Source organism: Hibiscus syriacus, unplaced genomic scaffold, assembly GCF_006381635.1.
Source record: "Hibiscus syriacus cultivar Baekdansim isolate YM2019G1 unplaced genomic scaffold, ASM638163v2 tig00111445_pilon, whole genome shotgun sequence".
In the NCBI taxonomy this organism is placed as follows: Eukaryota; Viridiplantae; Streptophyta; class Magnoliopsida; order Malvales; family Malvaceae; genus Hibiscus; species Hibiscus syriacus.
In genome coordinates, this window is record NW_024063096.1 from 381,464 (window position 1) to 406,132 (window position 24,669).

Consider the following 24,669-nt stretch of genomic DNA (forward strand, 5'->3'; position numbering starts at 1 on the left):
ATTATTTTTAAAATATTAAAATAATTTATTTATTATTAAATAATATTTTTATAATTTTATTAATAAAAATATTAATATTGATATATTTTATTGAAATAAAAATATTACAAATTATATTAATTATTTATTAAAGTAATAGTGTTAGATTATATTTTAAAAATATTAATTAGTATATTTTAAATATCTTTATTAAAATATTATTAGATTATTATATTAATATTAAATATATAAATAATATTTTTCATTATTAATAATTTAATAATATTATTCCTATGAAATTAATAAATAATATAAATTTTATTAATAATCTATTATATATTATTAAAATAAAAATATAATATCTTATATTATTATAATATAATTGATTATTTTATTATAATATCATATTATTAGAAATATTAATAAATATATTTTAAATATTTTAATAATTAATATTTTGATTAAAATGATATTAAAATATTTTATTAATATTAAATTCATAAAATAAAATTATTTTGAATATTTATTCTTTGAAATTAAAAGTTCGGAAAAAAACTTAAGAAAAATCAGACCATAAGTCATTTTCCAGAAAACACAAAGAAAATTTTGTTGACCAGGAAAATGTTTTACGTTGACAAATCAGTTTTCCTCCAACTAAACACTGGAAAATATTTTTCAAAAAACGAATTACGTGAAACAAACAAAGAAAAACATTTTTCGAAAAACGAATTACGTAAAACAACACGGGATTTCAGGTAATTGGTTTTCCCAAACAAATAGACCCTAAGACAAAATAACATATATTCTTATAGGAGACAGATTAACAAATATTAGAAAGAATGAACATCAAAATAAGTAAAGATCAACAGTTTCAAGTACATAACAAGTTTCTTTAACAACATGGGTCTGCAAACTTCATCCAAATCCAATGGAAAATTCATGTCGAAACCGAGTTCCCGAATTTCAAGGCACAAATTATTCTTCAACTACGCTACTGTATAAAACAGCATACCTGATACTTTCTCATACATGTAACTAAACGGGTTGTAGAAGATGATTGAGAAATTAAAAAGAGTGCTATGGCTCAACAAACAGTCACCTGTTGCCACTCCCCATCTACAGCTTCTTTCCACAATGTCACGTTGTTGTTCCCATCAGCCACAGCCAATATGTTTCCGGTCAATGACCATGAAACCCTCCACACAGGGGTACCGAAATCGTGCAATACTTTACCTTCCCACTGGTCCCCTTCCTTGGCCACTGCCCATATAATTACTTTCCCGTCCTGGGATGCGCTAGCGATGGTGGATTTTGGTAGCCCCAAATTGGGTGCCCAAGCTACATCCCGTACCCAATCGGTATGCATTTGAAGAGCTGGAAAGCAGTCCATCTTCCAGATTCCGTTGTAGAGCTTCCACACCTTTACAGTGCTATCACATCCACCAGAGCAAAGTTTCTGAACAGGGTCCAACAAGCCAGAAATCGATCCTTGATACATCCCATCCTTCGTCTGCCCTTGCGGTAAAAACCGATATATTTCCATCAGAAGAACCACACGCCAAACAAAGTCCAAGTTCATGAGGAGCCCAAGCAATCGAATTAACAGATGACTTATGGTCATCAAACACATGAGCCTGACTCCATTCATTCTGATTGCCTTCCTTCCAAATAATCACTCGTCCATCATAACAACAAGAAGCAAGTAAAGAGCCAAACTTTGGATGAGCCCAAGCCACCTGCCATACTGGTCCTTGGTGACCTGTTAGAGTTGCTAAATGCTGATGCGTATTGTTGCTCACCCCAATTATCTTAATCGTGCTGTCTGATGAGGCGGTAGCAATACGCTTACCATAATAATCCATGACCACATCATGGACTGTGTCCTGGTGGCCAGTTTCAATCTTCTGCGAAGGCATTTCTCCTTTTCCTGTGAATTATTCAGTTTCAGTATTAAAAAACTGAGCTGGGATTTTCAGTAAAAATCCAGACATTCCATTAAAGAACAAGAACAAAATAATAATCAAAAGAAACCACAACAAAAAAAGGCAATCGAGCATAAAAATAACAAAATCTAAGGAACCCCATCACAAACGACCGGGCAACTCTGGTTAATTCTTTGTTTCACTATGATTTTCTTTCTTATGGGCCTTGGGTTTCATTTGATGCCTTAGGTTTGTCACATATCTTAATTTAAGGATACAAAGGAGGCAGTGGCAACCAACGAAGATCCATTTGCAGTGGGTTCTTACTCTCAGGCCATCTGTTACAAGACTAATTCCATCACTATTTGACCTTGTAAATATACACATTTCATTAAGGGTAATGTTAGGATAACCATGTAAACTGGTCAATACCAATACAAACAGGAATGAAAGGCTCTTAGATTAGTTCAGTTGAGCATCATGAAACACAATATCTTCCTTGAATCTTCTTCTTCTTCACTTCTTTCCCTTTTTTATCCCTAAATCTTCAGCCCAAATATTTCGGCACACATCACCATCAAGGCCAATAAATCTTCTATTTCATCTCAATTGCTCTAGCTCTCATGTCCAAAGGTTTGTGTTACATATTCATTGAAATTTATTGACATGTTAAGGTTTTTCAGTCCTAGATTTCCTTGTATACCCGAGGTAACAAATATTAACCATGGCTATTGTTTTGAATTCCAGACTACAAAATTCATATCATCTTCAGAATTCCTAATTTGGAGCTCAAATCAATATACGCTGGTTATCAGCGCTTATATACAAATCTATAGGTAATCAAAAAATAAGACAGATCTATGCCAAATGAGAGTACAGTAATATAAAAGGAGGCCGAAATCTTACCGGTAATCGGCGGAAGGAACAGTGGCTTCGATCGGATCAGAACTGCATAATGTTCAAAACAAATAAATCATAATTAGATCTAATAAAACTGAAATAAAAATGCTAACAATTTTTTAAAAAAAGAAGAAGAAGAGAGAAATTAAATTAATTAACCTTTAAAGGGGTATTTGATCTATCAATGAATTCGAAGATTTTTGACTTGTGATGGAAATGGCAAAGGCCTAGGGCTTTATGTGGTTTAGCGAGAAGTGAAATGACGAGAAAAAGCTCCAGTTAATAACGATGCTATGGGGGTGACGTCAAAATTTGAAGAAATTTAAATTGAATTTCTCCGTCTCATTCTTTCTTTGACAAACAATTTCTTACAATATCAAACTAAAGGATAAACTATATTATTAGTCACCAACGGATCATTTCTCTCTTATTTCTATTCATTTTTAGAAGAATATCATTAATTTATTTTTTTATGTGGACGTGATATTTTTATTACTTTTTTAAATCTTCACATCATTATTTTATTTCATCAGTAGTCCAAGTGTTAATTTTATATCTATTTTGTATTAAAAAAGAAAAAGGTATAATGTAAAAAAGTCTTTTTAAAGCACTTTAAGTCTTAATATTCTATTTTTTTCCAAATAATTTTTTATAAAAAATATTAATTAATTATCGGTCAACGTTTGTTGTTGACATAGTACATTCATATATTTTTTGGTAAAGGGACTAATTTCTTATTATCAATTTTTTAATTTGGTTTTCTGATTGTACGTTAAATTAAAGAGCTACAAGTTCTTAATCTCAACATAAATTTCATCAGATAAATCAATATCAGCCAAATTCAACAATTACATCGAATTAAATTTACTATTTGACGATGGAATATTTACTTTCAGATTATTTTTAATTGGTATTGCACCTTCGAATTCTCTTAGGTGACGTTTGGTTAGCAGGAATCCGTTGGAATTAAGGGGAATTGAAATCCAATTCTTCCATTTTTCTATGTTTGGTTCAAGTTTTCCAAGGGAATTGGAATCTCATGACTTCAACTTTCCATCAAATGAGGGAAAGTGAATTTCATCTATTCTATGATGGAATTCAATTCCCTTGTTGGAGGGAATTGAAATTTGACCATACTACTCTCATCAATCTTTTGGTAACTTATTCATATATTGAATAAAAATATTTTTTTTATTATTTCGGGTCGGGTCGGTTTTCTAATTCATATATTCGGGTCGGTCGGTAAAACTTTATTTTGGTCGGGTCGGCTCATTTTTTAAGTGTGATATTCAGGTCGGGTCGAGTTTGGATTTAGGGTGAAAAATACCCGACCTGACCCGACCCGACCCGAAAATATATATAATTTTACCTTATATATTTAGGAATAATTACAATAATACCCCTCTATATATATTTTTTTTCAATTAAGTCATTGTTTTTATTGAATAAAAATATTTTTTTTATTTCGGTCGGGTTTCTAATTCATATATTCGGGTCGGGTCGGGTGAAACTTCATTTTGGTCGGGTCGGGTCGGTTTTTTAAAGTGTGATATTCGGGTCGGGTTCGCGTTTAGGGTGAAAAATATCCGACCCGGCCCAAAAAATATATAATTTTACATTATATATTTAGGAATAATTACAATAATATCCCTCTATATATAATTTTTTTCCAATTAAGTCACTGTTTTTATTGAATAAAAATATTTTTTTTTTATTATTTCGGGTCGGGTTTCTAATTCATATATTCGGGTCGGATCGGGTGAAACTTTATTTTGGTCGGGTCGGGTCTCGGATGGAGGTTCCCTTGTTCTCGGGTCGGGTAGACCAGAAACCCGACCCATGACCATCCTTAATTGAGATGATTTTAACTTATGATGTTTATTAACATGATTTTTATAATTTATTGAAATGAATAATTAATCAATAAAATTAAAATTTAATATATTTTTTAATTTTTATAATATATTGTTACATGTAATTTATAAAACAAACTAAAATTAAGTAAAAAAAAACAATAAGGGCAATCATGTCATTTTACATTACTGAAATCAAATTCATCTAACATGTCTGCGAATCAAACAGAATATTGAATTGGATTCCAATTCAATTTACTGTCAATCAAACGTAATATAGAATTGGATTCCAATTCCTGACAGATTCCAATTCCTTCACGGATTCCAATTCTCTCATAAACATTTTAACGAACCAAACACCATCTTAGTATTCATCGTACCGATATCGATAAAAGTTAGTTGAGCTCTCCCGATATCCCACAAAACAGTGAAAGTTGAATGATGTTTAAAGTTTAGGATAATATCAAAAGAGATGGATTTAAAATCTAATTTAGGGTTTTGAAATCCTTAATATATATATATATTTAAGATAATTATTATTATTTTGTTATAATATGTTAAATTAACAAGTTGTCCCTTGTTCCTGTCTCATCATTTTCTTAATTTTTATTCCTTAAATCAATCAAATGATGTTGTTAGAATTAATTAAAAATTAAAATTAATTTTATAACTTTTATTGAAATAATATAATATCTGTCAGTAGTAATACACTCTGAATATCAATTAACTAATATTTTAGAACGAAACCTACTTAAATAATTATCTAATCAACTATATATACTTAATACATTATATTAAAATATAAAGTTATGTCTATTTTTTTATACAATTTTTTTTTATTTTGAAGGTAACAAGAAATGAGTTAGGCTAGGAAAAACAAACAATCAAAAGAGAAAAAATATGAAAGGGAGGGGTTGAAGTGAGATTTAATTTGAGTATCTAACAGAGGAAATCCACAGGCAAAAGGAAAAGAGAAAACCCTTCGGGAAAAAGAAGACCAATAAAAATAAAATTCTTTATCTCTTTCTCTTCGCTAATTTTTTCGTAAGTTCTTCTCGTTTTGTATTCCTTATTAATCTCAATCGTCTCTTCTTTTTTGTTTTATTTTTCTCAATTCCCAAATTTATTTGTTCAAAGAGATTGATTTTTATTTCTCAAGTCCCCAAAAATTGTATTTGTGTAATATATATATATATATATATATATATATTTTAATTTTTTTCGTTTTTATAAAATAAATAAAATTTTGGGTTCGTCTTCTTCTTTGTTTTGTTTGGATTCGAAGTTTGTTTCTTTTTTAGTTTTCCTTTATTATAAACAATTCCCCCTCTCTCTATATAAGTATTTTTTTTACTGATAGAGTCACTTCTAAACCCGGAAATCTCTTCGATTAAGAGGTTTGTATCAGTTCCTCTTAATTTCTCCGTTTAAGCAAAAACCCAGCTATTGTTTCTTCTTTTTAAAGGAACATCCTTTGGTGTTGTGTTAGAAGAAACTGGGGGAACTATCGGAGAGAATTTTGATTTTTCTGGGTTGTTTCAATTTTGGGTTTTCTTTGTTGGGTGTTTGGGATTATGAGGAATAGTGGAGATGGACAGGGGCAAACTAAAACGCAAGGTGGTGGCGTCGTTTCCAAGTCAGCTTGGAGTTCATTGCGTGCAATTTCCAGTTACTTAAGGATTGTTTCTTCCGGGGCTTCCACTGTGGCGCGGTCGGCGGTGTCCGTGGCATCATCGATCGTGGACAGGGAAGATGATTCTGTGTATGATCAGGTAATAACTAAGAAAAGAAGTGTTTTTTCTTCTAATTTTAAAGTGGAATTTGTTATAGAGTTGGAAAGTTTGTTGTAGTTCAATTTGATGTTTGTTAAAAGAGAAAATTGTTCGAGTATTATTGGTATGCCCATTTTGAGTTTTGTTATACAAAATTGGAATGTCTTAGTGGGTTGAACTTTTCATAAGAGGAATATATATATATATATATATATATATATATATATTACTTTATTTGGAGAACTTTAGTATGCCCATGTTGAGTTTATTTTCTTCAAATGTTCAGTTTTCTTAATGGTTCTTTGCACGTGTGTTTCTTTGTGTTGGTGTTTTGTTTTGGGAAGGGAAGGAAAGTAAGGAAAATTGTGTGATCAGTGGTGTGTTTTTTGTTTGAGATTTCGACTTACTTTTCTACTTTTAGGTTTGTCTTTCTATAACGTGCTTTAAAATTAAGAACATAGTGCAAATATGAGTAATATCATAGTCCTCTGTCACTTTGGTTGATGTAAAGGTTAATTGGGCTGGCTTTGACAAGTTAGAAGGTGAGAAAGATGTCACTCGAAAAGTTCTCCTGCTTGGTTATCGATCTGGTTTCCAGATTTGGGATGTTGAAGAAGCAGATAATGTCCTTGGCTTGGTTTCAAGGCGTGATGGTCCTGTTTCATTTATGCAAATGCTACCAAAACCAGTAGCAGCGAAGAGATCAGAAGACAAGTTTGCAAACAGCCGTCCCCTTTTGGTAGTTTGTTCCGATGGGTCCCTTTATGGGGGCACTAACATTCAGGTTCATTCTTGCAATGGAAGCATCCCACACAGCAATGATTCAGGGAATGGTAGCACTGCCCCTGCCATTGTCCAATTTTATTCGTTGAGATCCCAATCTTATATACATGAGCTAAAGTTTAGATCAGTTGTTTATTCTGTAAGGTGCAGTTCTCGAATTGTTGCTATAGCTCAAGCAGCTCAGGTATGTTATCTTATGCATATATATTTTTAGCATCATTACATCTAATCAGATTTTGAGAATTAAGTTCTAAATCTTGCAGATCCATTGTTTTGATGCCACAACATTAGAAAAAGAATATACCATTGTTACAAACCCTATAGTCACATCCTGCCCTGGTTCCGGATCTGTAGGTTTTGGACCTTTGGCAGTTGGTCCTAGGTGGCTGGCTTATAGCGGAAGTCCAGTTGTAGGTTCCAATTGTGGACATGTCAGTCCACAGCATCTTATGCCTTCTGCAAGTTTCTCTGGTTTTTCTTCAAATGGTAGCCTGGTCGCGCATTATGCAAAAGAATCCAGCAAGCAACTTGCTGCTGGGATTGTGACCTTAGGAGACATGGGATATAAGAAACTGTCGAAATATCTGCCGGACTCGTACAGTTCTCTGCAATCAGGAAATCCTGGCTGGAAAGGGAATGAAAATGTCAATGGTCATGTTCTCGATACCGATTACATGGGAATGGTACATATTTTCTCCCCAACTCTGATTAAACCCACATTTTAGATATTTATTTTTCAGAACTCCCTTTTCTCGTACTCTTTTCATTTGGCCTCATATATAATCTTTAATTTAACATCTGCAAATTGCTATCATTTGTGTTGTTAGACGTGTATAAACTTTCCTGTTCAGTATTTTATGTATTTAGTAGTTATCTTTTAGTCCGAGGCTTGTGTTCTTCTTATAAAGGGTATTAGAAAATGACTTTTCAGTTTTGCTCTGTTCAGTATTTTATGTATTTAGTAGTTATCTTTTAGTCCGAGGCTTGTGTTCTTCTTATAAAGGGTATTAGAAAATGACTTTTCAGTTTTGCTCTCTTGGGTTTTAAATGATCTGAAAATAATGCAAGCAAACCCCTTTTTTACATATCACTTATTATTTTCTTGCATGGGCTTATCAGGTTATTGTCAGAGATATTGTCAGCAAGGTTGTTATTGCTCAGTTTAGGGCACACAAGAGCCCCATTTCAGCATTATGCTTTGATCCCAGTGGTACTCTTCTTGTGACAGCTTCAGTTCAGGGTCATAATATCAACGTTTTCAAGATTATGCCTGTACTTCAAGGAAGCACATCTGCATGTGATGTATCAGCATCATATTCACATCTCTACAGACTGCAGCGTGGTTTTACAAATGCTGTAAGATTAGCTTTAATGTTCAGTGTAATCCGTACCTGTTCTTAGCAACTTGAATTTTTTCTTAATTTTTTCCCATTCTTTGGAGATTTCAGGTAATACAGGATATTAGTTTCAGTGATGATAGCAACTGGATTATGATTAGTTCTTCAAGAGGGACAAGCCATCTATTTGCTATCAATTCAATGGGTGGATCTGTAAGTTTTCAGTCTGCTGATGCTGGTTTTGCTACTAAAAATAGCGGTTTGGGTGTTATGACTAAGCCACAAGTTCATTGGCCTCCTAATATAGGAGTGCAAACACCTAGACAAACAAGTCTTTGTGCTTCTGGACCTCCAGTGACACTTTCTGTTGTTAGCAGAATAAGGAACGGAAATAATGGTTGGAGAGGCGCTGTAAGTGGTGCTGCTACGGCTGCAACTGGAAGGATGGGTTCCCTTTCAGGGGCAATTGCTTCCTCTTTCCATAACTGCAAATGCAATAATCTTGTGTTTGCCGAGAGCAGCTCTTTGAAGACAAAATATCAGCTTCTGGTTTTCTCTCCTTCTGGATGTATGACACAGTATGCTTTACGACCATCTCCTGACCAGGATCCAACACCAGTTGTTTCTGGATTAAACTCAGCATTTGAATCATCTGCAGAATCTGATGGAAGGTTAGTAGTTGAGGCAATGCAGAAATGGAATATTTGTCAGAAACAAACCCGAATGGAACTAGAAGATAATATAGACATATATGGAGAGAATGGAGCATCAGAAACTGGTAAAGTATATCCAGAAGATATCAAAGAGGGAACTACATTCCCTGACCCATCCACAATTGACAAAGCAGATACCAACCCCGAGGAAGAGCATAATTTGTATATTTCAGAAGCTGAACTACAGATGCATCAAGCTCAGGCACCATTGTGGGCAAAACCAGAGGTATTATTCTGCAGCTGCCGGCTAGGATATCTTAGACGTTTCGTTGTGGAGATATATACGCTTATACTTGAAGGTGCCAGTTAGCTCAGTTAGTATAGTCTTTTGGTGGTCATATGCCTAGGATTTGGGATTGAATCTCAGTTTCAGTAAGACTTGGAATGGCAATGTTTTTTCTTCTCCCTGAAGTAACTTATCTTTCTTGTTATATATCTTTGCAGTTATACTTTCAATCAATGGTGATGGATGGCATCAACATGGCTGAAGAAAATTCTTCTGTTGGGGAAATAGAAATTGAAAATTTGCCAACTCACATGATTGGAGCACGGAAGAAAAGCTTAGTTCCAGTTTTTGATTACCTTCAAACTTCTAAATTCCAGCAAGCAAGGTGTGGTGAAAGCTATTTATGTCGGCCTGTTTTACTGATTCCAAGGATAGTTGTCAATTGACTCAATTCTTTATACCTCCTCCCAAGTCATGATACTTATAGATCATTTTGAAATAAAGTATCCTACATCTTAATGAAGGAGTTGTTAATTAACAGAGTGTAGCTGTGTAGGATCCGTTATTTCAATCAGTTGCTTAATGTGTATCACACTTTTGGTTTTTGGCCCTTGTTTTTCTTCGCTTTATCATCAAGGGAATTTCTTGCAACTGCTCTATTTGCTTATGTTGGCATCCATGGATATGTTATTAACTCTTATAATCTGGTTTACAGGATTCCAACTGTAAATAGCAATAGCAATGGATACCTGCTGCATCAAAGGTCTGGTGTATCTGAAAATGGCCGGCTTTCATGTAGAAGTAGCTCTGGCTCTCTTATCTCTATGACTGGAAATGGTGCTATGCTTGCTGAACTTCAAAATGGCATCAAGGAAACTAGATTAAATGGTCCTCAGATGCCTTTAGGAACCAAGGGCTGTGTAAATAAAAGTGACAGCCTTAAAACCAACTCCCAGGTTGATATTGTAAATAATAGTGAGAACTCAAGAATGGAAGCTGAACTCAAGTTTGTAAATAATTACAGTGAAGACCTCCAGATGGGGAATCTTTTTGAAGAAGATGAAGGTGATGAGTATGACCAGAGGTAATCTTATTATTTCTAGTTTAAATTATTTGTTTAGTGCCTTTGATGTGCCTGAACATATCATCTTCACTAGAACGAGCTTGCACCGAGATATTCATTATTCCTTATCATTTTGATGTGTCATCACTTTCCTTTTGGTTAATTTAATTGCTTAATAAAGCTCTGCACTTGGGACACATAGTCTTCTGCTTGAACATGGCATTAAACCATGCCATTGTTATGACATTTGAGGCGAGGCCGCTCTTGGGGATTCCATCTGCTGAATATTGATTATTTTTCACCTATACCATCTCTATCCCTCTTTTTCCTCGTTATGCTTTTAGTTAGATTAGATAACAAGCTTTTCCGATTATGATTATGAACTGAAGTTTGGCCTTAATCTTCTATTTCAGGTGTGCATTTATCATTTGATTCTCCAGAGACTGATTAACATTGTTTCATAGTATGGTTTTAATACCATGTTTAGCAATGTAAACAAGACAGAAAGGGTGCTTTGACAGTGAATTGTTTAATACTATGTTGGGTTTTTTCATAGGTTTACTCTGTAAATTACAGTCAGTGAATTTCACAATAGTTGTGATCTGTAAATAATAGAATTACAAACACCAACTCTTTTATTCTATTAATTTAAAAAGCTTATTTGTTATCATTCAATTTAGATTTTGAGAAAGCTTATATCTGATCCAACAAGAATAATCTGGTATACCACAAGCCAATAAAACTGAACCAGAAGAGATTTTTCTTACTTTTTATTTTATTTTACAGCATTGGTTTTTTTTAATCAGTTAATGTTTTTATTGCAAAATCCTGAAGCAGAATATCTAACAGCACCTCCGGTCTAAGCAACATCAAGAAAATCAAGTGCTATTCTGCCATAATGTTTATTGAGCACCATTTTCCAACTACTTTCTTCCCCAGCAACTAGGCCTGTGAACCAGGAAAAAGAAAAGAAAAGTGTAAGAAATACTTGAGAAAAGAGATGGCAAGCATGTATGTTATTGGGACTCTTCGTTCATGTCGAGTCCAAATAATATAGTTCATAACTATATTGTGTGCTAATGAAAAGGACATGTTGCTATCTTACCCATCTATCATATATGTCTGAGCATTGTAGAGGTTGCAGTGGTTGAAACCATTGCTGAAGACTGTCTCTTATCTTATCATTGGTGCAAACAACAGAATTCCACCATTGGTGCTCCCCTCTTATTTCTTTAAGAGCGGCTATTCCGTTGCTTGTCGCGAAAGGAAGCTTCGTTAGCATGGGACAGTTTCCGACTTCAAGTGTCTCCAAAGCAGACCAAGCAGGTAGCCTCGAACAAATGCTCTTCAACATAGCCAAATCACTCAATTCTATGACTCAACTTAGGGATCATTTCAGAAGACACTTGTCCTGCCATGATATATTTCATTTTTCTGCAGTTTTTCACCTTGATTTCTTCAAGGTGTTTCATTTGTTGAAGTAAAGCAAATGAAATGAGGGTCTTTAGCTTCTTACAATTAACCACTTCAATGGTTTTTAACCATCTGAGGCATCCTTTTCTAGGGACCATACCACACAGAATTTCGCCCAAATTTTCTAATCGATTGAGGCTTAAATGCTCCAACTTTGGTAAGATCGTCCTTGAGATGTCTCCGCTTATCAAACTAGTGATGCAATCACATTTCGATATAGAAAGTGACTTCAAGCTTTTCAGGCTTGACAATCTACGGCTGACAGAGAGCTCAGATATAGCACTTATGCCTCCACATATAACCAGGTCCAAGGCACTTGCAGTGGTTAGCAACCCATTGATTCCTTTGATTCCCATGAGGTCAACCCATCTGAGAATGGCTCTCTTTTCATCATGCTGAGTGGCCAAATGGTTTGAATCACAACTCCCTGGGCTAATTTGTATGGTGAACTCTCTCAGTTTCGTCAACCAAGCGGCATCCAGGACAAGAGAATCAACCTGGGTCTAGTCTTAGTTTAACTATTGAAAGATGCTCCAGTGTGAGTATTTCATTGAATGAAGCTAGACTGTCTTCTGCATTGCATCTGGTATCCCACTTGTATGCACTACAAGACATGTCTAATAACTCCAGGCTTTGCAACCCTGAAATTGTACCAGCTTCGATGGTTTCTAGATGGTGTGTCCGAGACAAATGTAGTTTTCGCAGCTTATTCAGCTTACTCGTCCCTTTTGGTAGTTCTCTTAGTCGAGTGCCCGAGAGATCCATCGTCTGGAGTTTATAAAGAGCTCCAAGTGAAGGGAGTTTCCCTAGATAACAACAATCTCTTAGTAGAAGAGCTTGAAGCTCGCATAGTTGACTAATAGAAGCTGGCATAGAAACTATATGAGATTGGCTCAAATTAAGGACCAACTTTTCTAAGTCCTGCGAAGAGATTGTCATGGATTTTGTTAATAGGATTACCTACAAGGAATAGCACGTTTAGCTTGGAGAAACCTGAGAATTACTTCGGCAACTTGGTGATATTTGTAAACGAAATACTCGTGCGTGGCTCTTCTGAGCCTTGTTTTGTTGATATCCATATGGCTACATCCCTGACCACAACATGCAATTTCACAGTTCCAGCATATTCACCTTCTTCTAATAAGCAAGAGTCCCTCAGAGTTTCGATCATTGCTATCCCATCGTTGAAACATTCCTCTAGAGGCTGGAGCTCATTGATTGATCTATTCGCTATCCAGCATTGAATCAATTCATTTGTTCTTATCGAATAGTTCTCCGGATATAAAGAACAAAACAGAAAGCATGACCGCAGGGTCTTACTTGGTAGTGAGTCGTAATTCAACTTTAAACGATGATAGACTTTGTCCTCGATGTGTTTGATGTGAGGGTCCGGCCACCGTAAATGCTGAAGTGCGTGTCTCCACAGCTCAATCCTTCTTTTTTTCCTCACCGACTTCCCGACTGTCTTGAGTGCTAACGGCAAACCACGGCATTCTCTTGCAAGTGCCCTTGCTAGTGGATTAATGCCTGGCACTTCAACCACATCTCCAGCATTTTGAGCAAACAGATTCCAAGCTGCTTCTTTTAGAACATCCAACTTGATTTCTTTATCCGTCATCATGGCCCGGCAGACATCGAGCGATCGAGTTGTCAAGAGAATCTTGCAGTTGGCTTGATCATCACTTTACGGAATCCCGACGATGTCCACTTCGATTTGCTCCCAAACATCATCCAGGATCAGTAGGACTTCGATTTGCTCCCAAACATCATCCAGGATCAGTAGGAACCTTCCCTTCATCAATCTTTTAAGCAGCAGCTTAGCCCTTTCCTCTATGGAATCATTGGCATCCAATTCCAACTTCAATCTCTTGGCTATTTGAGATTGAACCTTTTTCAAATCGAAGTTCTTCGACACTGTGATTCAGATGACAATATCTATCGATTCCATCAACGACGATGACTCAAGCTTGTTGTTCAGGTTCCGAACCAATGTAGTCTTCCCCACTCCGCCCAAGCCCCAGATGGCTATCCTATTTTTGCCATCCCCCTTCAACAATTCCATTAGTTTGTATATCATCTCTTCGGCTTCTCTCTGTCCCTCCAGAGACAGTCCTTGCTGTTTCTCGACAGCTAGTACCGGAGACTTCTTGTCGGTAACAACATTGTCGAAATTGCAGGTGTTAGGAAAAATAAACCGAGTAAAAGTAATTTCCCTATAACCAGATTAGTGAGAATGCGAAATAAAAGCGGAAAAATAATACCCGAAAATTGATAACGGAGTTCAGCCAATTGTGCTTACGTCTCCGGGCTACTGCAGATCTTTTACTAAGAGAGAAAATTTACAGGTGTTTACAAAACACTCACTACTCACAAGAAAGCTCTCTATTATAGGAAGAAAGAAATGTTTTGGGATGATTTTGAAGCTAAATGGGTAAGGGTATTTATAGTAGAAACTTAGGGACTAATCTTTGAAAATACCTAAAGTGCAATGACTAAAGTGAATTTACCCATTCCTATTTTCAACAAACATCTACCAAAATTTTACCAAACTTTGAAAAACATTTTTCAAAGAAACATTTACCAAACTTTGAAAAAATATTTTCCAAAGTTGGTTGCCAAACTTTGAAACTTTTAACAATCTCCCACTTGAAGACTGATTTTAATATGTCTTCACACCTTGATCAATGCAGCAGCATGTCTGGTCTTGTTATTCTAGCATGCCAACTGAAGCTGAACACAACTTCAGTTTGTCTGTAGTCACCGTCTTTGTCAACATATCTGCCGGATTTTGAGCTCCACTGATCTTTTCAAGTTTCAAAATCTCATCTTCCAGAAGAGACCGGATAAAATGATATCGCAATTGTATGTGCTTTGTCCTGGAATGAAAAGACGGATTCTTTGCTAGATGTATAGCACTTTGACTGTCGCAATACAAGACATTGTTTTCTTGTTTCTTGCCTAACTCTTCCAAGAAACTTTGGAGCCAAACCATCTCCTTGCTAGCTTCCGTAACAACGACATATTCTGCTTCAGTTGTGGAGAGAGCAACTATCTTCTGTAGTTGAGAAACCCAACTCACTGCGGTTCCTCCTAGAGTATAGAGTATAGACTCACTGCGCCCATATCCTTCATGGCAAACTGCTTTGACAATTTTTGCTTCAAGTTTATAATCTCTTGCATGTCTGAGCCTGCAACGAGCATGTCATCAACGTACAACAATAAAATAATGAAGCTATTGTCGAACCTCTTGATGTAGCAACAATGATCTGCTTGGCATCTGGTAAAACCACTGCTACTCATGCAACTATCGAACTTCTTGTACCACTGTCTAGGAGCTTGTTTTAAACCATACAAGCTCTTATTCAACCTGCATACTAGGTTTTTCTTGTCTGCCTCTATGAAGCCTTCTGGCTGCCTCATATAGATTTCTTCCTCCAAATCACCATGAAGGAAAGCTGTCTTTACATGTAACTGCTCAAGATGTAAATTCTCTGCAGCTACAATTTTCAACACCAGTCTGATTGTAGACAGTTTCACGACTGGAGAGAAAATTTCATTGTAGTCAATACATTCTTTTTGCTGAAAACCTTTGACAACCAATCTTGCTTTATAGCGTTTGCTCCCATCGTGCTCTTCTTTGATCCTGTAAATCCACTTATTGTGAAGCGCTTTCTTGCCTGGTGGTAATTCAGCTAATTCCCACGTCTGATTTGACAAAAGCGAGTCCATCTCATCTTTCATGGAAGACTCCCACTTGACTGAATCCTCCACTTGCATTGCTTCATCATAGCACTCTGGTTCACCATTGTCAGTCAGCAACAAGTAGTGCAAAGAAGGAGAATACCGTTGGGTTGGTTTAGGAATTCTGGAGGAGCGTCTTAGTTCCGGTGTGCCTGGTTCTTCTTGAACTGCTTCAGGACTGATCTGAACATCATTTCCAGAAATCTCCTCAAACTCAGCAAATTCCTTTGTTTTAGCTTTGGTATTGGAGCTGCTTGATTCTACAGTTGACCTGTCTTTGTACATCACATTCTCATTGAAAATGACATCTCTGCTTCTAATGATCTTCCAATTTTCATAGTCCCAAAAAACCGGTAACCGAACTCATCACCGCCGTAACCAACAAAGGCACATTTGTTGGACTTAGCATCAAGTTTACTTCTTTTAGCAGAGTCTATGTGTACATAAGAAATACAACCAAACACTCTTAAGTATGAAAGGTTTATTTCTTTCTTGCTCCAAACTTCCTCTGGTATTCTGTCATCCAAAGGAACTGAGGGCCCACAGTTGATCAGGTAAGCTGCAATGTTGATAGCTTCAGCCCATAGAAATTTGGGCAATCCGGCATGTATCCTCATGCTTCTGGCACGTTCATTCAGAGTTTTGTTCATGCGCTCTGCTACGCCATTCTGCTGCGGTGTCATGGGAACTGTTGTCTCCATCTTAAAATCCCATTGTTTGCGCAAAAATCTCTGAATCTCCTATTTCTGTACTCTCCTCCATTGTCAGACCTCAACCGCTTGACTTTCATACCATTCTCATTTTCCACCATGGCCTTCCATTTTCTGAAGGTATCAAAGACTTCTGATTTTTTCTTCAGAAAATAAACCCACACCTTCCTTGTAGAATCATCGATGAAGGTGACATAATATAATGAGCCTGCAAGAGATGGAACTGGAGATGGTCCCCATACATCAGTATGAACTAACTCTAACTTTTCAGCCTTGGGTGTCTTACCAATCTTTGAAAGCTGACTTTCTTTTGTTTGCCAAAGATGCAATCCTCGCATAGTCCGACATCTACATTCTTTAGATCCGGGAGCTTCCCCTTTGACAAAAGTGTCTTCATCCCTTTCTCACTCATATGGCCAAGCCTTTGGTGCCATAGGTTTGATTTTCCATCAGCATCTGCTACTGCAATGATATTCTCTAAATTTGAGGTTACATAGAGAGTACCAGTCTTCTTACCACGAGCAATGACGAGTGCTCCTTTGGTAATCTTCCATTCACAACCTGAAAAGGTTGTACTGTATCCTTCTCCATCAAGCTGTCCAACAGAAATCAGATTTCTTTTGAGGCCAGGAATATGTCTCACTTCTGTCAGCTTCCAGGTGGTCTGGTTTGGCAGCTTTAATCGGATATCTCCTTTTCCAACGATCTTCAAGGTTTCATCATCAACAAGATGAACCTTTCCAAAATCACCACTGACATAGTTCTCCTTGATTTCTTGGCATGAGGTGGAGTGGAAAGATGCCCCTGAATCCAAGATCCATGATTCAATCGGACTGTTGACGCTTAGAATCATGGCATCACCTGTCTCCTCTGTCACGTTGACAGATTCCTGTGCACCGGTATCCTTCTTCAGTGCTCGGCAATCTATTTTAAAGTGACCTTTCTTGCCACAATTATAACAGGTAAAATCTTTCTTTCCCGTTCTGGATTTTTCCCGTCTGGATTTTGATCTGCCACGATTTGAATATCTTTCTGAAGTTCTCTTCCTCTAGACTCCGTGTGCAAGGCTGAGGAGGTTGATGCTTCACCCGATTCTCTCCGTCGAATTTCTTCACTCAATACCAGATCCCGAACATCGTCGAATTTTAATTTGCTGTTTCCCGACGAACTGCTGACTGCTGTAACAGTAGCATTCCAACTGTCTGGTAGAGATGATAAGAGAATTAAAGCTCGAACTTCATCATCGAATTCAATTTCCACTGAACTCAACTGGGTTGTGATTGTGTTGAGTTCATTTAGGTGTTGTGCCACCGATGCTCCTTCCGTCATCCGCAAATTGAATAATCGCCTTATCAAATGAACTTTGTTTGAGGCCGATGGCTTCTCATACATACTGGAGAGAGCCGCCATAAGACCCGCCGTGGTCTTTTCCTTTGCTATGTTGAAAGCAACATTACGGGATAACGTCAATCGGATAACTCCGAGGGCTTGTCGGTCGAGAAGAGCCCAGTCTTCATTCTTCATGCCTTCTGGTTGCTTTCCTGAGAGAGGTTGATAAAGATTTTTCTGGTACAGAAAATCTTCAATCTGCATCTTCCAGAAGCCAAAGTCCGCACCATCGAACTTTTCAATTTTCACCTTCCCTTCGTCTGCAGCCATCGCTTCCACTCGAATCTGGCTTCTTTTGGATCGTTTCTGACAATTCTTGCGAACCACCGTGTATTAGAACACCACCGTCGACAAACTCGTATCGTCGACCGAATTTCACTATTCACGAAATTCACTATTCACGCGAATAGTAATGAATAGTAACCTCGCAGAAAAATTGACAAAATTCACAACCAAAAGCTCTGATTACCAGTTGTTAGGAAAAATAAACCGAGTAAAAGTAATTTCCCTATAACCAGATTAGTAAAGAATGCAAAATAAAAGCGGAAAAATAATACCCGAAAATTGATAACGGAGTTCAACCAATTGTGCTTACGTCTCCATGCTACTGCAGATCTTTTACTAAGAGAGAAAATTTACAGGTGTTTACAAAACACTCACTACTCACAAGAAAGCTCTCTAGTATAGGAAGAAAGAAATGTTTTGGGATGATTTTGAAGCTAAATGGGTAAGAGTATTTATAGTAGAAACTTAGGGACTAATCTTTGAAAATACCCTAAAGTGCAATGACTAAAGTGAATTTACCCATTCCTATTTTCAACAAACATCTACCAAAATTTTACCAAACTTTGAAAAACATTTTTCAAAGAAACATTTATCAAACTTTGAAAAAATATTTTCCAAAGTTGGTTGCCAAGCTTTGAAACTTTTAACAATGCTTCTTCGCCAAACGTCTGCAGAGCATGTACCTTGGAAAAACGTTGCAGCAAGGATTGCATCCTTGAACAGCAATCCTATCAGCCTTGTCTAGCAATGGCTGCACCTCCAGTTCGATCTCTTCGACCTTCGGGATCCATCCTTTGACTTGTTCCGTTGTGCATTTCCCTTCCGTCTAAGCTAACCTGATATCCTCTCCGATTACATCCTTCCGGTCCTCGAGTTTCTCGATCTCTTTCCACAGGCAGTTGGCGTTATGCCGGAGTTTTAGAAGGGTCGCAATGCCTGTAAAAAGGAAGGTGAAAACACATCTACCGGTTTCAACAACGACTGCATTCAGGGAATCCATAGCTAGCGGCGTTGTAAAGCTTCGTTTTCCGAAATGATTTATACAGCATTTTTTGTCGAGAAAAAGACAAAATCATTGGTTGAAACAAGAAACAAGAGTCCAATATGGTCTTGTCGCCTCCTATGATGAAACTTCATAGAAAATCTATATTTTGTTTCTATAATGAATCGAAATTTGTTAAAATCTATGAACTACGGGGAAGCCGATACAAACAGCATATACAAGGAATCCATCATGAAAGTGGAATATCTTTTCTTGAGGTTTTCGTTAGGTTATGAAAACACGAACACGATACGAACATGTAAGGTCGAATGGACAGATACCATGGTCTGACAAATCAAACTATCATGTTACAAATTCATGTCCTTACAAATGATAATTAACATCTGAGATTTGAGTTCTAATAGGTATAATCTTTTTAATCTTCAAACTGCAACTTATTACTAAAAAATATTTGTTGAGGGGTTTTCTAATCAAGTATTATATTTTCAGAATGACATTGTCGTTAAATCCTTAATATTTTATCTCCTGTTGGATTATCAGCTGACATGATAATTTATTTTTAAAAAAATCTTTTTATATGAAAAGTACAAAAAATATAATATCACTTTAGAAAAATATTAACACCGTAATTTAAATTTTCTGACTGTATCTTCGTTCTGGACCATCTAAAGGATAGGAAGATAGTTTTAAAGATTCAACACTGGTATTTTTAATTGACAGATTTCCTCTGTTCTGTTGTGTATACATAATCAAAAAAAAAAAAACATGGGGTTAGCAAATGTAGTGTATAATACGAGAAATCATTATTAAAATTGAACTAAACAAATACATTCAATCATGATATGGAGTTGATTGACCGGAAACATTGAATCACACGTTCAAATCTCATGCTTAACAGAGGCAAATAAGAGAAGTATAGGTTGGCAGATGAACTTGATACGAATTTATATGTCATTTACTAGCTTCAGATCATTGGATTACAACGGGTGTATCCAAGAAATCCAGTTAGAAAACTTCAGTAAAGCTAAAAATCTCTGAACAATGACGAAATGAATGCAATTGTTTGCACCAACATGCAAAACCAAATCATTGTAGGTTGCCGGCTTAGGCAACCGGAGAGAGGAGTACATGATCCTGTGAGGTATCCCTCGATGCAGGCGGCACGAATTGCCACATAGCAACTCCGGGATAACCAATGAGAGGAACCAACTTGTTTACGGCAACTTGACCTTGTGTGGTAGCGAATGCAGCAGGGATAGCGGGTGCAGGAGGCATAAAGCTAGGTTATGTGTTCATGGCCTTGAGACCGAGCCAATATTAGAAAAGCAATCCCTCCACCACAACAACCAAAAGAGAGAGTGAGAGAATCTTGTTTATCCCTAATCTGGATGGATCTCTCTAAGCAATCGAAATCGAAGAGAAGTAACCTCGAGAGTTTGGTCATAGTTGTAGTGATGCTCATAAACATTGAGCAGTGCTTCCTCTATCTCTCTTTCGAAATGGTAACTAACTTCATTTTAATATATATATATATATATATATATATTAAAAAGAGAAACCCTAACTTCATTTTAAAATTTTAAGATAAATAACCAATCATTTCACAAATTTTACTGAAAATGCTGCCAAGCAGTAACTTTTAAGTGAAGAGAACGGTGCAAAATGTATTCTATTATCCTGAGTTGATTCAATTCCAATTTAATTCAAGAATTTAAAGTTTGAAAAAAAAAGCATTTAAAAGATTTTGAGTTCGAATTTCAGTAAGAAATGTATTCTGTTATCCTGAGTTGTGAGCTTGTTTGTGCAATAACTGAATATGTTCTATTTGGTAACCTTTTCTCAAGTTAAGTTCTTCATGTTTAACTAGCTGAAGTTGTAGAATAAAATAACCAATATTGTTCTTATATAATTAATTTTTTTAAAAGAAGTTCTAAAAACAATTAAAAATCTTAAAATTTTATTTAAATTATTAAATTTGTTTTTTAAAAAATCATATCCACTCCCTTCACAACTGTGAAACACATTTCTTTCTTGCTTGGTTGGCCTATCGTTTCATAATTATTCAGATGATAAAATATTAGGAATTCATGAGAAAAAATAATTAAAATGATATCTACATAAAAATAAGACACACACAATATGTAAAAAGGTAAGATTTAACGTAGCTCAATTTTGTCTACCTCAACAGATGAGAAGAATAACAGTCTATTATAAACGTAGAGATCACTAAGGATACAAATACATGATATCGAATGTATCCTAAAATCAGATATCTATGGCAACCCAAAGTATCACAAATCACTTTCTCAGTATTCTTACAAAACTAATCTATGTAATATAAACCTCAAAAAATTACAAAGACTAAAAAATAATTATATCTCTCTAAGGTAATTCTATCTTATTAATTTTAAAAATTAAGACTTACTCTATATTTATAAAGTCAATACATAGTCACCAAAATTCTGTATTCAATAAGAAGTTTTTCCTAAAATAATAAAGAAAGAACACCAATATTTAAAGTGAAAAATGCTTTCAGAAAAAAATCACAATAAGAAGAAGAGAATTTTACTAACATGAAAAAATGAAATACAAGAGGACGAGGAAAATGAAAATTTAATATCTAACACTCGATATCTATTTCTAGGAATAAATAATTGATTACAAAATAAGCTTACAGATTAGAAATCTACTTAAGGAGGCCAAGGTGTAAGAACTAAAAGCAAAATAATCGCAACATAACTTCTCGATCGGATGGATTATTATTTTTTTGAAGTCGAGACTGAGATTGGATCAATGAGCAAAGAATTGATCCCACCTTTTGTAGTTTTTTCAACGTGTGTATACCCATCTCCAGCCTTATACCTGATTCACATGCCCTTGTAAGATTGAGAACTCGTGTAAGAACTATCATTGGAACAACCTTAGATGTCTCACCAAATATCTTCTCATAGTTTATATCTTTCCATGCATTATCCGCTTGCTTCTTTAATTCAATGCATGCTTCTTCTTCTGAAACTCCATGTTCTCTCATGTAGCATTCAACTGCCGACGCGCAGTGTCCTATCTCTTGCTCAAACTACACACATATATAAGTTAATAGAAAATGCTCTTACGAATTTTTTTATATAAAAGAAGTACCTTGTGTGAAACAATATCGTCTGCGAGGTGGCCATGAATGCAGCAAGCAACAATGATTATAAGGTTATTAGATGCCCAATTGAAAATCTCAAGTGACAGAACATCTCCCATTCCAATAAGAGATGTGACACTTAATATAGTAAGGGCAACAGATATAATTGCGACCCTCATATATTCTTCCATTGTTGGTACATAGTATTTATGGTACCATTTCACCTCCGCAAAATAACTCTCACTCAATTGTTTAAACTTTAAAATGAAAATCAATAAAATAAGAAGTTGATATTTTAAACTGACTTGGGCATGGAGAAAGAGGATATGTTTAGTTACTTTGTCCAAGTTTGACCTACAAATACCTCTTGTTGCGTGCATTACATATACTCATCTTTTATACTTTTCTTGGATAATATACGAGAAAAAGTTCTTAATTTAAGTTGTTATGTAAAATTATAAAAATGAGATAGGTGCATAACTACTTTATTTATAGAATATTGGACACGATATGATTGTTCTTGCTTGTGTCATTGCCTCCTTTTATACTTTTCTTGGATAATATACGAGAAAAAGTTCTTAATTTAAGTTGTTATGTAAAATTATAAAAATGAGATAGGTGCATAACTACTTTATTTATAGAATATTGGACACGATATGATTGTTCTTGCTTTGTCATTGCCTCCTCTGCTTCTCTATAGACATCTAACAATGGCTTGTAGAACAGTTTCATGTAATCTGGAAGTTGATTTATACAATCATCGTCTCACCTAAAAAAGAATTAAAATTATAAGAGATTTAGAAATATTGAAATTCGAGTTTAAATATATTGAATAGCATCTGATGAACTAAACTAAATAAATTAATCAAATTAAATTTTAGATTCAAAATTCAATTAGTATACATAAATTCATGTATGAATATAGAAGAATTGCTGATCTCTGAATTGCATCCGCAAAGAGATGAAGTTCTTCCAATGTGCCATATAAATCATATATGTCATCCATAATTGATACCATAGTTACTACTTTTGTTAATATCTGTCTGGCAAAAGAGTAATTAGGCTCTAAGTACACTCCTAACATCCAAAAGTATAATTCAACCAAATCTATCTCGCGTAAACGATAGTTTTGTAGCAAAATCTAAATCTTTCCACCACCTGGAACAAAACACATAATTATTAATTATTTTCCCTTTAAATTAGGTTAAAATCGAATATTAAATGGTGTTAACGGAGTAGTATGTTTCCTAGAGAGCTTGAATAGCTCTTGCTTGTGTAAATTCTGTAAGAGGTTGAAATCCAACACTGCAAACTTCAACAATGTTTTTTCACGTGAAGCATCGTCTTGATAAATGGCAATGTATCGCCTTGCCTCCAACCTTGGCAGGGCCTTGCGGATGGGTTGGTATAGAGCATTGGAGACTAAGGCTGAAAGAGGATACTCCAAATTGACAGCACTCCATATGAGTAGTGGTGAATGCAAGGGATTCTTCGAGAATGTCTTCCCCATGAACAAGTAAATGCGCAGCTTCGTATAGTTCGAGCAAACCTTTCACATCACTTGTTAAGGACTTGCTGAAGTTTCCTTCATCATCTTTGAACTTGTTGAAAGTTTCTGTTCCATCCAATAAAAGAATTGTTTTGTTAACCCTAATTACCCACACGTAAGCAATATAAAACTGGATTTCATTTGCAAAGTAGAAGGTGCAAGACTCACCACAGAGAGCATTAAATCCACTCTCTCTAAGCAATCGAAATCGAAGAGAAGTAGCCTCGAGAGTTTGGTCATAGTTGTAGTGATGCTCATAAACATTGTGCAATACTTTCTCTATCTCTCTTTCGAAATGGTACCCAACACCTAACCGTTTGATTGTATCAATCAAACGCAATTTGTGTAGTAACTCATCATCCACGTCTACCTTAATCATCCTTCTTACTTCTTCTTTCAATTCTTCGTGTTGTAGTTGAGTTTCACAATCCACTTTTTGCACAACTGAATACATTATTAGATATGGTTACAACATATTCTACTAAATGGAATTATTATATAAACCAACGTGTATGGATACAGTCAGGGGAACAACTATATATAAATACGATAAAGAGGAACAAATTATTATAACACTTTTAGAGGTGCAGACCGGAAAACACACATATATAGTATATAAATTCTTTACCATTTTAGAAGGACGTAAGAAAATATCGCCCCAAACGTCAGGGAGAAAGTTGGCTAAGGGGCGATTGCGGTTGGAGATGGGTCCATGAGTTGAAGAAGGAAGCTTTGACGAAGGCATTTTTTTAGCATGTAATTATGTTGGAAACACTACGAAATGAGATGAATTGTTGTGAGCCAAACAACTCTTGTGTTATTGTACATATAGGACCTTTCC

The 24,669-nt window shown here is 35.6% G+C and overlaps 1 protein-coding gene and 3 pseudogenes across 1 annotated transcript; 1 reads left to right on the forward strand and 3 right to left on the reverse strand.

Annotated features, from left to right (window-relative positions):
- Nucleotides 1–792: 792 nt before the first annotated feature.
- LOC120163380 lies at nucleotides 793–3,016 on the reverse strand (annotated as a pseudogene).
- A 3,017-nt stretch (nucleotides 3,017–6,033) lies between these two features.
- Nucleotides 6,034–11,223, forward strand: LOC120163379 (autophagy-related protein 18f-like). The gene is made up of 8 exons (XM_039173333.1): nucleotides 6,034–6,426; nucleotides 6,938–7,393; nucleotides 7,473–7,892; nucleotides 8,329–8,565; nucleotides 8,658–9,485; nucleotides 9,704–9,870; nucleotides 10,201–10,569; nucleotides 10,962–11,223. The coding sequence occupies exons 1-8, from the start codon at nucleotides 6,229–6,231 to the stop codon at nucleotides 10,978–10,980; spliced, it is 2,694 nt and encodes an 897-aa protein (XP_039029264.1). The 5' UTR covers nucleotides 6,034–6,228; the 3' UTR covers nucleotides 10,981–11,223.
- A 181-nt stretch (nucleotides 11,224–11,404) lies between these two features.
- Nucleotides 11,405–19,146, reverse strand: LOC120163397 (annotated as a pseudogene).
- A 2,754-nt stretch (nucleotides 19,147–21,900) lies between these two features.
- Nucleotides 21,901–24,669, reverse strand: part of LOC120163382 — a 46,647-nt pseudogene continuing 43,878 nt past the window's right edge.